Source organism: Hemicordylus capensis, chromosome 1, assembly GCF_027244095.1.
Source record: "Hemicordylus capensis ecotype Gifberg chromosome 1, rHemCap1.1.pri, whole genome shotgun sequence".
Classification (NCBI taxonomy): Eukaryota; Metazoa; Chordata; class Lepidosauria; order Squamata; family Cordylidae; genus Hemicordylus; species Hemicordylus capensis.
The window spans coordinates 11,520,631-11,533,954 of record NC_069657.1 but is presented as its reverse complement, the minus strand read 5'-3'; the positions used below and the strand labels follow the sequence as shown (position 1 = coordinate 11,533,954).

The window sequence follows — 13,324 nt, the reverse complement described above, 5'->3', positions numbered from 1 at the left end:
CTGAAGATCAATGTGACATTTCAGGTGGCACTAAGAGCCTGATTCTGTGGTCTCTAGCATCCTAGCCTGTGGAAGGAGGGATCACAGCCCAGAGTAACAGTTACATGATTTGATGATGCCTGGAAAGCACACTTCTGGAGCAGGGCTGCTTCCCCCGAGCTCACCTCCAGTCCTGGAAGGAGAGCAGCCAGTGGCTTTAACTACAGCATCTCAACTGTCCCAGCAGCACAGTGTTTGTTTTATTGTACAATTAACCTTCTGCTGTGCAATCAAATATTTGTATACATTATACAGAAGTTATACAACAGCCACCTTGGGGGTTGTTTAGCTTGAAAGGAGACATATAGTCTTTACATGGAATAAAGGGAGAAAGCTGAAAGGTGGGTACCCGACACATCCACCATTGTTTCTCCTCAGTCGTGTTCAGAAAAACCTCATGCTTTAGTCCTTACTCGGCATTTCAGATTGTGCACAGGTGGGGAGGGTACTGTTACTGATTGTCCCACCATGTCAGCAATTGGAAAGCTAGCATGTCAATGCCGCCACAGAAAGGATGCACACTGATGACACACGGACATTGTTTGGAACAAACAATTCACAGGAATGGGATCTAACTCAACAGTAACAATTCAGTCAATGAGGTAGGGGGTTCTATATGAAACCTGTAGTAAGATTTAGGACTGATTACTATATGGAAGCCGAGGGACCATTCTCCATGCCTCTCCTGCTCCATAGCCAATAGGATTAACTACAGATGTCTTGTTTCACCTTTGAATCTCAGACAAAACCTACAGTGCATAGGAATGCAGAAAAGAAAATGGCCAACTCAACCATAATTGCCACCTTCTGGTAGATTTCTTGGTTAGACAGTGATTTCTATCTTTCCATCTAATTGCAGAGGTTCCTGAATTATGAGCAAAACATATTGGGTATGCTGACAGATCTGCTCATAAGAAACAACAAAAGAATTGGGACGGTTGACTCTGTGCATACTGGGCTTCAGCTCAACTGTGAGGCAATGGAGGCTCTGTTAAAAAGCAAGTCCAAGGAGTCACACAGCAAGGTAGCATTTCCTTTATTGTGTATTCTGGAGTGACTGCCACAGAGGGTGGCAAAACCAACAAAAATTGCAGTCTGTGAAACAGATCCTGGGCTGATGTGTTAATCACACAAAATGCTGCTGAAATGACATGATCTGCATGCTGGGCATCAGTGGAAGACTCAAAACTGTACAGATATCAGGAAGGCCAGCATGGATGTTCTGGCAACACCTTTTGTCAGCCGGATGACACAGAGGCTTGTTACCTTCCTTACCTTTAATAGCTTTCTCAGGAAGGCAGATACAGAGCACACTGAAAATGTGCTGCAATCTGACTTGATTTTTTAAAAATCCAACCTAGTGAAAACAGGCAAACAAGCCCTAAATGCTACTGTATGTTTTCCTTACTTCTTACTCTACCTTCCTTCACTGGGAAACCCAAGGTAGCCAGCAAAAATGTCCACAACACTAAACTGTATACATATTTGCTTAATTTATAGAGGTGCTGTGGAATTCAGCTTTTTGTAATATAGAATTTTAATATTTATCATCTTTGGTCAGACAGACACTGGCCAACATGATGCGCAGCAAACAAGCAATGATGTGAACTGCCCCAACACTCATCAAAAGAAGTGGTTGTGCAAGCAGCCACACCACACTTTACTACAGTGGAAATATGCAGTAGTGCTGCTGATACAACTGCTCATTCTGAATAATGTTGGGTTGCCTTACGAATCTGTAGTAGCCCCAGCATGGTTAGCACCAACACCTATATGCTGAGCATCATGTCTGCGATTTTGTCCAGGTGCTTGCAACTCCTGTTGGCACTGACTTTGACTTGTACAGAACTCTCTAGACAGAAGCTCTATTACTAGGGGTGGGGAGGAGGGAGAGATATCCATCCCAGCCCCAGGCTGATGAGTGTTTGAAAAGGCATAAGCCACCAAGAATATTTCTTATACAGATAGTATTAACAGAAGAGGAATAAAGTATCTCCCATCCAACTCCAATTCATTCTAGGAAGACCTCCACAAAACATTCTACAAGTAGATTACTTTAACAAAACTGTTTAAACAGCAGTGTTCTAAACTTCTTATTTTTAGGAATGAAGTGATATCAAGAACTGTGAACAGAATACTGAAGATTTTGCTACCTGTCTTTATTCAAAGACACAATAAAATACTGCACTGTGAAATAAATAAGTTACACTGTTTCCAAGTGTGCTGTACAAAATTGTTTCCCCTCCTCCCGTGGACAAACATGCATGCGTACACACAGGGATAAAACTTCACCACTGAAGTCAATGAGGCCTTTGGCTCCTGTGGCTGTAAGACAATCTTGTTACATTCACTGAGTGGCCATACATTGCTTGGCAGAGTCTGTTCTGCTTTGTAGCTAGCAGGGGACTGAAGTTGTGATCCTAGAGAGAAGGAAGGGTTCACCTGAAAGACATTCCATAGAGAACTGTCAATTTCTATAAGGGGAAACATACAGATGGATCCAAGAAGCTCCCACGATCTTCAGTCTGCATATCTGGGACGTCTGCTTACCCAGACTGGCATCAGTTGTGTTTAACGTCCATTTGCTCCCTCTGCGAGTATCCGGGAAGGTTCCGTGTACTTTGCAGTCAGCAAGTAAAAGAGAGCAGGTGCAGGCACCAAGGCCAGCAGAGGCAAGTCCTGGTAAACATTGTTCAGCTTGGAGATGGAGATGATTCCATAGGCATGAAGCAGCCAATGGCTAAAGAGGACAATCAGCCTCTTCTTCCTGACAAGGAGATCCTTGAAAGTCTTGTAAAAAAGAAGACAAGATGTTTGCTATTAGAACATTTACGTTCTCAGAGGCATTTGAGGCCAAATCTAGTACACAGTTTTCAGAAAGGGTCAGAATGAAAACCCAGGGTTTTAGAACATTCTGGTTTCCTGCCTCTGTCTTGAAGAAATGCTGAGAAAGGCTAAATTCATATATTCCTGGTGGAGATGGGCACCATCTTCTACGTCCAAGTTCTAAGGAGGTGAGGAGGCTCTTACCCATCAATGGAGCACCAGCCTGCTACAGATAAGCAGGATGTGTGCTTGCCATGAGCTTCTCCTCCCCCTCCCTAACTGCATGTCTGTGGGGCGATTTGTCTGCACTACCCCTCTGCACATGCTAGAACTGGCAGCGGGCGAGCACGCAGGCACTTCTTTATGGCAGGTAGTGGGCTGGGCAGGCAAAGTATCAGCCAAACCCACTCAACGCCTAGAGGAGCTGAAAAGACAGAAGGGGTGCTGGGAACTGACTGGCTTACTTTCAGGAAAAAGCAGACCACTGCCCACATCAACCTTTCTTCAGCAAGAACAGCAGCCAGCTTTTGAAAGGAAAAGTGAGTAGTGTGCTCCATACAGCAGCTGCCGTTGCTTAGGCAGGCAAAATCAACAGCTGATGGAGCAAACTGAGGAACAGTTCGTTTGAAAGGCTGGCCACAACTTCTTAAGAGGAAGGCTTCACGTGGAGCAGCTACCAATGCTGCTTCTCCCTCTCAGAGAACGTACTAGTGCAGGAACTTAGTGCAAAAGTTATGCACTTCTGGTAGACCTCATGTGCATTTGGAAGCTTGCAAATCATTTGAAAGACACACAGACTAAATGGAGCACGCAAGTCACTGAAGGCTATGGGAGTAAATGTGCACAATTGCATCTTTATGGTTTATACGAATACGACAAATATTTATCTACCGCTTTTCAACAAAGTTCCCAAAGTGGTTTACATAAATAAATAAAATGGCTCCCTGTCCCCAAAGGACTCAAAATCTAAAAAAAGAAACATAAGATAGACACCAGCAACAGCCACTGGAGGGTTGCTGAACTGGGGATGGGCAGGGCCAGTGGTTCTCCCCTGCCAAACGAAGAGAATTACCACATTTAAAAGGTGCCTATGATGTTTGTGCTAGGTTGTGGCAAGCCAGTCAGACCCTGAAGCCTCACCTCGCTTACCAACTGTTCAGAATGCTGATGGGATACCCCTTTCCTCTTTCAAGTTCGGTACCAATGACCGCTCCCCTCCATATAGGAGAGAGGGGATCTGAACCAAACCAAAGGCTTCTCCTGACCCAAACACTACCGGACTAAGAGGCTTAATTCTACATAGAATAAGCCATTTTGAAGACAAAACCAAAGAAGCATATAAAGTGACAGGACAGGCCATTTTAAGTAAAACAAACCCATGCTTCTGTGGAATAGCTCAAATATTATTATTAATTTATTTAAATAATAATAATCACTTGTTCAAATCTCTGTTTGTAGTAATAATCACTTGGTCACTTGTTTGACCAATTTTCCTTTTATGCTTTAACTCCCCCCTCAGGTTCTAGCTCATTAAAAAATAAAAGCAAGTGAGGTCAATACATTTTTAAAGAAGCAACATTTTACTTACGTCTACTTCAGAAGCAGACATATACACAGCCAGGGTAACAAGAGATAATACCAAGATGATGTAAGGGAACGCATAGTCTGGAAGAAAGCAGTGGTATGTCACATTTACACAGTAATACTGTTTTATTATGTCACTTATGCAGAGCCTATAAATAGCTGTTATATTTTAGTAGCCATGTCATAATTAAAATATATTGCTCACAATTATTACTATTATATAAAATACTTCTATTCTTCCACTCCAGTATACCATAATACTTCTCAAAGAATCATAAGAACAGCCCTGCTGGATCAGGCCCAAGGCCCATCTAGTCCAGCATCCTGTTTCCCACAGTGGCCCACCAGATGCTGCTGGAAGCCACAGGCAGGAGTTGAGGGCATGCCCTCTCTCCTGCCATCGCTCCCCTGCAACTGGTACTCTGAAGCATCTTGCCCCTGAGGCTGGAACCAACTATTTACTATTGTTGCCTATTGACCTACAACAGTTGGAGTTTGCCAATTTGGAAAATACAGACACTGGTTTGCTGAACATTTAGAAATCTTGCAGTATGAGTTCAGAGTGTGTCTGCTTATAAGTAGTTAAGATTAGAACCTTAATTCCATCAGTATTTTTGACATTTGGGCCAATCAAGCGTTACTTCATCCATCAGCCTGACCACATGATCAGGATGTGTGCATGCTATTAGTACACGTACTCCCATCCAGACACATTAGTAGTGCCCTTTCCTAATTTTTTATTTTTGTGTGTGTGTGATCCAAACCTCTCTACGTGAGGCATCTGTGCCAGGTGTATAGGAACAACTCAGATGAACTGCTACGCCGCCACGCCCGCCCACCCCTGTACAATTAAGGAAAGGCATCCCTGCATGCAAGGAGAGAGGAAATGACATACACACATGGAATGCACACATCCTGACTGCATGGAGTAATTTCTGTACTTGCCCTCTGTGGCCAATACAGTACCTTTCCTTAGATCTGCCTGCTTTTAATTGAGAATGCTAACTGGATTTCTGCGTGGTTTCCCAAAATATTTGATTAGGTCTCTCTTAAAAAATGAGTTGGGGATGGACAGACCTGCTTTTTCCAGTGGACAGTATGTTATTGTCCTGAAACAAATCCTAATATGTGTATTGGGAACATAACAACAGCCCTGCTGGATCAGGCCCAAGGCCCATCCAGTCCAGCATCCTGTTTCACACAGTGGCCCACCAGATGCCTCTGAGAAGCCCACAGGCAAGAGCTGAGGGCATGCCCTCTCTCCTGTTGTTGCTCCCCTGCAACTGGTATTTAGAAGCATCTAGCCTCTGAGGCTGGAGGTAGCCTACAGCCACCAGACTAGTAACCGTTGATAGACTTGTCCTCTGTGAATTTGTTTAAGCTCCTTTTAGGTCACCAGTTTCTTCCTTCACCCACTGCAAACCTGCCACCCACAGACTGGAATATAAAAACAACTTACAGAGCAAGCCTCCTCCAACTGCCTGAAGCACGGTTAGGATTGGGAAGAAGTAAAGAGCAGCATAGATGCTCTTAAATCGGTCCGACTTCCCTAGCCCACAAGCAATCTTTTTAACCAGAAGAGGCCGGAGCAACATCATCAGCACCAAACAGAAGGCATAGTATATAAACACAATTGTGTATCTGGAAGAAACAGATCATAATTAGAAACAGATCTTTGTCATGAACCCTGCCACCTATTAAGATCATTGAGGAGGTCTGGATACGATTCCCACTGGTTTGTTTGGTGGCAACTTGAGTTACTTTGGTAACTCGTTTGGTTAGGCCTTGTCTGTGACTGCCCTGGGGCTTTGAAATATGCCCCTGTCAAAATCAGAGCATCTCCATCTCTGATTGCTTTTAGGAGGACCCTCAAGACACATTTGTTTTCTTAGGCTTTTAACTGAAATTTAAATTGTTTTTATCCCATGAAATTGTTTTAAATTTTTAATTCTGTGAACAGCTTCTAGGGATACACGTATCAAGCAGTATATTAATTGATTGATTGATTGATTGATTTAGAGCATGGTAGCTGAAGTTCCTAAGGGCAAGAAGTGACCACCAACATCTTCATATGACTAGCAGTCAGAAGATATGCCATCAGTTCTACACTCACCTCCAGCTCCTGCCAACAGATATGCACAGTCTCTACTATGGTGCTTCATGCTCACATCAACACCATCTCTCCCACCACTCTCATCCTTTTCCACTTCCCAGTCAGGCCCACAATCCCTGGAGAACCTGTACCATATGGTGGTGCCACCTCTTCTTCTCAATTCCTCAACACCAACATGGAAAGGGGTGGATGGCTCACGTGCATACTAGGGATGTGCACAAATCGGTTCGATGCTCCTTTTCTGAAGTGCCGAACTGGTTTGAAAGTCCAGCATTTGAGCCAATTTGGAGGCGGGGGGAGTGCCCTTACCTGCTCTGCCGCTTTCCCTCCGCCGACGCTCTCCCCAAAAGCATTGGTGCGGGGCTGCAGCATACCTTCTTGCAGCCCCGGTGAACGTCACCACACAAATGGCAAGCATAGAGTAGTTTGTGCACATCCCTAGTGCATACTAGCTTCTAAGGCTTATTTCCATTCATTTTCTTCAGTTGCCCAGGAGATGTTGGTCACAAGTGACAGTTCTGTCATAACTATTACAGCAATGCAGATCCTTTGCACTAGGGATTACCAGGGCTGCTCAACTTCAGCCCTCCTGCAGATGTTGGCCAACACTGGCTGGGTTTTATGGTAGTCCAAAAACAGATGAGAGACCAAAGTTGAGCAAGCCTAGATTAACCCCTAAGAGACACATCAGCAAACACATTACCATGTCTGAGTGTGGGGTTTCTCAGCCCCTATGTGAATGTGCAGGGGTGCCAAAGGAATAGCAAGCTGGCTAGGACGGTGCAGAAGTATGCCAGTTTAATGAGCTGGTGGGGGTGGACCTGCAGCTGCCACACTGCACCATCAGAGCAGCTCTCACAAGGACAGGTGTGGCTGGTCAAACTGGGAATCTGACCAACCCATTCAATAGGTCTGCGTTTCCACAAAAATATAATGTCACACCTCCATGCTTTGATGCCTTATCACAGCAGTCTTGTAAGCATGGGTAGTGCCATTCTTTGCATTTTGCAGAGAAGTCAAGATGGTGCAGGACCCACAAGGATATTGGAAGAAGGCGCTGACTGCTGTTGATTGTTTTCATTTGAATTCAAACTGATTTTTTAAAAAGTTATATTTGTATGCAGTTAGTTGCTTTGAGGGCCTTGTTTGGTGGGAAGGCAGCACAAGAAGTTTTTTAAATGGACAAAACTTCAAAACGATCAGCAACAGAGCGCACTGACTACAGCTGAGGCAACATGTGCACGGTGGTACTCACAGAGGATAGACTGCTTCATGGGTGCAGTGAATAGTGGTGATGTAATCAGGGCTTGGGTTGTAAAGCATGGTGTACCAGTCGGAGAGCATCAACACCCTGCACGAATGGATATCCAAGGAGCCCACAGGGTCACTCACAAGAAGAGTAACGATTGCTGCCACACTGCATTCAATTAAAGCAGTGATGTGCTGAAAGAGTGCACTGGAGCTGGAGGGAGGGAAAACAAATCCCCAACATTAGCTACCAATACTGAGAACAAGAAAACCGAATGTTGACCAAGATTAATTTCTAATCATGCTGAACTTCAAAGTTCTGTGAATGCAAAGCGGCCCACTCAGTTCTGTTGCTGAAAGTGTATTTAACACTCCACTGAGAAATCAGTTTTGCTCTCACAGTATTCATGCAGCCAAACCTATGCATGTCTACTCAGAAGTTCCACAGGTTTCAATGGTACTGACTTCCAGATAAGTATGGACTGAATTATTGCCTTTGTCTTATTTTTCCTCAGTCTCAACGTTTCCTCTCCGCATCACACAATCTTCTTCTATATATTTGTTTCACTAAGATGGTCCAATGCGTGGATGAAGGGGAATGCGTCGGGGGAAACTCACAAGAGTTGCCGAACTCTTGCAAGGAACTCTCGCGGAGAGTTGGGGGAGAAGCAAACTGGCCCAGAAGGTTGCGGGGCAGGTGGTGAAGGTTAGGGCGGGTGGCGAGGGTTAGAAGGAAGCAGATGGCTGATGGGTGAAGCTGTCCTCAGGCTGAGGAGGAGGGAGGGCCCTGGTTTGGCTGCCAGGAGGAGAGGGGAGAAAGGGGGGAGGGGAAGGAAAGCGTTGCTGGGCAGGGAGGGAAAGGCTAGAACAGGAGCCTGCCAAGAGAAGCCTGGCTGGGTGCCTGGCAGGGAAGGAAAGCACTCACAGCGGGTGGCATGCCTGGTGGGGAAGGAAAGTGCTCATAGCGGGTGGGGAGGGAAAGGTGAGAGGCAGGCAGGTGCTGGCAGGCGAAGGAAAGCACAGCGACAAACTAGTGGCGCAGATGCTATGCACTGGATCTGCTAGTATTTTTTAAAAATCCAAAGCCTTTTCATGCCATTTCTGCCAAGTATGTATGTGCAAATCTGACTTGATTTTCATATACCCATGCATTATACTACTGAATTTGCATTTAAGAAAGTGGGTGGGACACACATGCCTGTGAATAACGACCCCGACCATTAAAGAAAAGGGAAAAAAATACATTGAGCTTTATATCTGAGAGAAGAAAGGTCTGATGTGAAGAAATATTTACCTCTTTTTCCCTGAATACCATTCGATGAAGAACCAATGCAAGATCAGAGGCAGCATTGCCATAAAGCCAAGGTAAAGCCAGTCATAACGCTCGGGATATCCTTTACAAGGCTGACAGATTTTGTAGAGATCTGTTCTTTGACCTCTTGGACACACCTGGAGAGTTTCATCACAGGTCATTAACAGTTTTCTTGGGGAGAAGATGCAAACAAATGAACAGGACTGGAGAACATGCCTTATTTCAAGAGCAGCTTAGGTCAGTTGGAGTTGCATTTGGACAACCCCTGTTTCCAGATCATCCAATCTACTGCATGCCTGAGGCTGCTCTGCATTGTTGCTGCTTGGCAGCAATTAAATACGCAAGAGTCAATGTCAGCCAACAGACCACAGACAAGTACACATTCTCATGATTTGGTTCAGTATTTTTTGGATCCTTTCCTCCCCAATGGTGACTATTTTGAACCAAGCACATTGCAAGCAAGAGAGGGAGAAGCAAGCAAAGTTAACTGTCACCACCTCTATTTGATCCCTCCCTCATACAGCAGGGTATTCCAAGGACTAGATATACACCTACACATAAATGTGTAATATTTCGGGACACGGGAAAATGCCATATACGAGTCAGACCATTGGTACACCTAGCTCAGAATTGTCTACACAGACTGGCAGTGACTCTCCAATATTACAGCAGAAGTCTCTCCCAGCCCTACCTGGAGATGCCAGGCAGTGAACCTGGGACTTCCTCCATGCAAGCATGGCCCCATATCTTACAGAGATCACATGCCATCTCCCATCCAAATGCAAATCAAGGCAGACCTTGCTTAGCAAAGTCAACAAATCATGCTTGCTACCACAAGATGAGGTCTCCTCCCTTAAAAAGTTCTAAGAGCTTTTGTCTTTTTTTTCTTCTTAATACACATTATGGTTTGAGAATAGGCATGGGAACTGAACAGCAATAGAGTAGTGCCATCCCTGAGTAGCCAACAAATGGGTTAGTGGCAACTGCAGACAAACCTTTCCAGGTGATCTCAATGGGTGGTGGGGCTTATATGGTAGCAAAGCATTCAGGCTTCACTTCAAGCTAAGTTTCAATCATTACAAGCAGTCTGAGGTTTGGGATGGGGGAGCTGTGTTAAATCACCAGACATAACTAATCTGTTGGCCTTTTCTACAACAAAGTAGAGGGAATAAAATATTAGTAAGCAAACATTTTTAGTCTGCCGTCTTGTTTAAGATATCCCTTCCTGTGATCCTTTTGGATACCAGCACAGTTATGACCGATAATGTTGCTCTAAGTTGCCCACCGAAGAAGGCAGGCTATAAATATAAGAAATGAATGAGGACAATAGTACACTCCTTGTCATGTGCAGGAGATATCCACTTCTTCAAACATGGTATACCATTAGTTAAACCATCCAATAGGCCCTCCCAACCCAGCTGGAAGAAGAGCTGGCTACAAAAATTTTGTGTCATGCACAAGGGCTTCCTCCCAAGCCAAAATCTTAATCTGCATCTGTTTCAAACATTCTAGAGTCTTTCACAATCTTATACTTACCCCACAACTGCTGTAACTTTTGGTCCCATTTATAATTTGTTCTGTTCTCCCACAGTAGAGTCCAAAGCAGTCTCGCTGAATATCCACTGCTTTTACAAAATACAGAAAAGGCCAACAGATTAGTTATGTCTGGTGATTCAACACAGCTCCCCCATCCCAAACCTTAAACTGCTTGTAATTATTGAAACTTAGCTTGAAGTGATGCCTGAATGCTTTGCCACCATATAAGCCCCACCACCCATTGAGATCACCCGGAAAGGTTTGTCTGCAGTTGCCACTAACCCATTTGTTGGCTACTCAGGGATGGCACTGCTCTATTGCTGGCCCAAGGCTTTGGAATGCACTCCCTATTGAAATAAGAGCCTCCCCATCTCTGACAACTTTTAAGAAGGCTATTAAGACTCACCGTTTTTAATAGTTTTAACATTTTAATTCTGCTTTAATTTGCATTTTATTTTGAATCTCCCAGAGTCACAAGTTTTGGGCAATATACAAGTGTGTCGATAGATAGGAAATAGACCCATAAAAGCTTATGTGCAAAATTACTCTGAGCTTAGAAGGGTTAAGGCAGGAAATAAATATATCACTAGTTGGGGATCTAGCTCAAAGACAGTAGAAAGATAGGGCAGGAAAATTGTAGCAGTGTTCCATCTGCATAGGCACAAGACACACGGAGGGGAACAGACCGCACCACCTCACTGGCCCCAAGCCCTCCCCGCAGCCAGGGCCACCACCTAAAAGGCCCCGACTCAGCATGATTTACGAAAGAGCTTATGTGCATCCAAACTGTCACAAGATATTTTAAATAACAGAGGCTGGACTGGGATATTAAGCAAGCAGGCACAATCGTGCTCCTTACTCTACATATGTGCATAGTCAACACAAACATGTCAGAACTGCAGCCCTGAATTAAGCTATATAAATAGGCCCAATAATGATTATGAGTATTTAACTATTGCTTTTCAGTGTTATTATGTATAAATATAACCATGTACACTGCTCTATGCTCCTCAGAAGAAGAGCGGGTGGGGGGGAATGCAAAAATAAATAACACAAAGCTATTATTTTTATTTACATTTGTGTGTGGGTATATATAACTATATATGCATGTGTATTTTGCATATGTTATTTCTATTATATTATTTTTTCAAATATCATGCCTTATATATATGCTACAAGTTTTTTTAAGTTGTTCTGCATCTGCTTAACTTTATATTTGTATTAGTAGCTGTTACTAAAAGTTTTAGTTCTTTTTTTTAAGTGTCTGCAGCTCTCAGCTGTGTACTATGGGCACGCTAAACTACCGCTCTTACAATTAAGCCAGTAACCTTATCGTGTATATCTTGAGGCTCTGCAGATCCGTCACTGCTTAAGTATTTAATGGCCTTCTGACCTCACCGTTTAAAATCCTTTTACCTGTAATTAACAAGTCTCTCTCTCATTTCTATGTGTGTATTACACATACACCTTTCTCAACCAAAGACAACGCTTCATGAACCCGTCGAAGTAAACTATGTCCGCAAAAGCTTCTGTTAAGACAAATCTGTGACTCTTTAAGGTGCCACAGGAGTCCCCACTCACCCATCTTGCTCCAGTCAGTCTCGCCTATTGTCGACCAAAAATATCCGGGCTCTTCACAGCAACCAAGTCTTCTCCATACGTCACTTCCGTTCGGAATTCTCCGGTGACAGCTTGGTAATAGACTTACATTAACCCGCCTCACATTTCCTCTCACCCATTTCCGGCTGCTCAGCCTTACATTAGAGGGGGCGTGGTTTTCACGAAATCCCCCTTCATCGTTGGAGAGGAGCCTGACAAAACCAAAGCCTACAGGACGAAAATAAAAGGCGAAAAACAAGGGGCGTGGCCCTCCGGGGCTTCAGTTCGCTTCCCGCTTATAGAAGCAGGAAAATACTAGAGTAACATATAGTCTAATCCTCCGGGAACTGAGAGCCCTATTGGTCGTGATCTACACAGAATAGTGGCCACCTAACCTTTAGCATCTCTGTGGTGGTGAAACCTTATCTGCTTTGCATTGGAGGCGAGACTGGAAAACCAGTATATATTTGGTGGAAGCATCTAGTTTCCAAAGGATCTAGTTCCTTGTGAAACGGAGCTCATAGTGCTAATTTTAATTTTGAATTTAATTGGAAGCAGCATTCTGTGTACACATACACAGACTCCGACCGCTATATAGTTTTTTTAAGTTGCTCATATGAATCTGCCAGGGCCCTTTGCTCCTTATATTTCTCGTGGCCCCACCACTGAGATTCAGTTGGCTGGGACTGGAGTCAGGGCCTTTTCTGTGGTGGCCCCTCGGCTGCGGGACGCTCCGAAGAACTCTGCCCTGCTCCCTCCCTCAGGGTTTTTTGCTTTTAAGATCTTAAAATCCATCTGTTTTCGAGTCTGATGGGTTTTTCATTGGGTTTTTGTTTTCTATTGGGTTTGGTTTGCTTTTATCCTACGCTGACTTTTATTTGTTTTAAAATTTTATCTTGCTTTCCCTGTTTTGAGCAGCCCCAGCAGTATTGTACTGCATATTTTAAATAAATGGAAGAAAGAAGATGCAGTAACGGAAGAGGGGGAAAGCCAGGGTTTTAAATCCGAACTCTTCTCTTCCTAAAAATCTCTACGTTCACGCCCCGCCCCCTTTCTGAACCGTAGCC

The 13,324-nt window shown here is 44.1% G+C and overlaps 2 protein-coding genes across 9 annotated transcripts in view; one reads left to right on the top strand and one right to left on the bottom strand.

The window, feature by feature from the left end:
- The window catches only part of LOC128337302 (trichohyalin-like), a 59,563-nt gene extending 57,311 nt beyond the window's left edge, over positions 1-2,252 (top strand). For 3 of the 4 annotated variants that reach the window (XM_053278116.1, XM_053278111.1, XM_053278127.1), the window contains 2 exons: positions 899-1,063; positions 2,143-2,252. In XM_053278116.1, the coding sequence (XP_053134091.1) occupies positions 899-1,063; positions 2,143-2,148 (171 nt within the window). In that variant the 3' untranslated portion in view covers positions 2,149-2,252. Of the gene's footprint in view, positions 1-898; positions 1,064-2,142 lie in introns of those variants that run through there. The other variant, XR_008312238.1, reaches the window with a different exon arrangement.
- JKAMP (JNK1/MAPK8 associated membrane protein) lies at positions 2,182-13,286 on the bottom strand. Of its 5 annotated transcripts, XM_053278194.1 has the most exons (8): positions 12,240-13,286; positions 10,659-10,747; positions 9,105-9,259; positions 7,818-8,024; positions 5,909-6,090; positions 4,454-4,530; positions 2,590-2,829; positions 2,182-2,481 (listed from the first exon to the last, which is right to left on the bottom strand). In XM_053278194.1, exons 1-7 carry the CDS (start codon positions 12,241-12,243, stop codon positions 2,611-2,613), a joined length of 933 nt encoding a protein of 310 aa, XP_053134169.1. In that variant the 5' UTR covers positions 12,244-13,286; the 3' UTR covers positions 2,182-2,481; positions 2,590-2,610. The 5 variants fall into 5 exon arrangements, with proteins under 5 accessions (XP_053134169.1, XP_053134160.1, XP_053134177.1 ...); XM_053278185.1 differs by having other exon boundaries at positions 2,182-2,829; positions 12,240-13,285; XM_053278202.1 differs by having other exon boundaries at positions 2,182-2,829; positions 10,659-10,744; positions 12,240-13,285.
- Between the last annotated feature and the right edge of the window lie 38 nt (positions 13,287-13,324).

What these genes read in the sequence shown, in the direction of transcription:
- JKAMP (XM_053278194.1), bottom strand. An exon ending in AAAGTTACAGCAGTTGTGGG is followed by an intron (nt 9,260 to 10,658) that starts GTAAGTATAAGA and finishes GAAACTCTCCAG; the next exon opens with GTGTGTCCAAGAGGTCAAAG. An exon ending in TGTCTGCTTCTGAAGTAGAC is followed by an intron (nt 2,830 to 4,453) that starts GTAAGTAAAATG and finishes CTTTTTTACAAG; the next exon opens with ACTTTCAAGGATCTCCTTGT.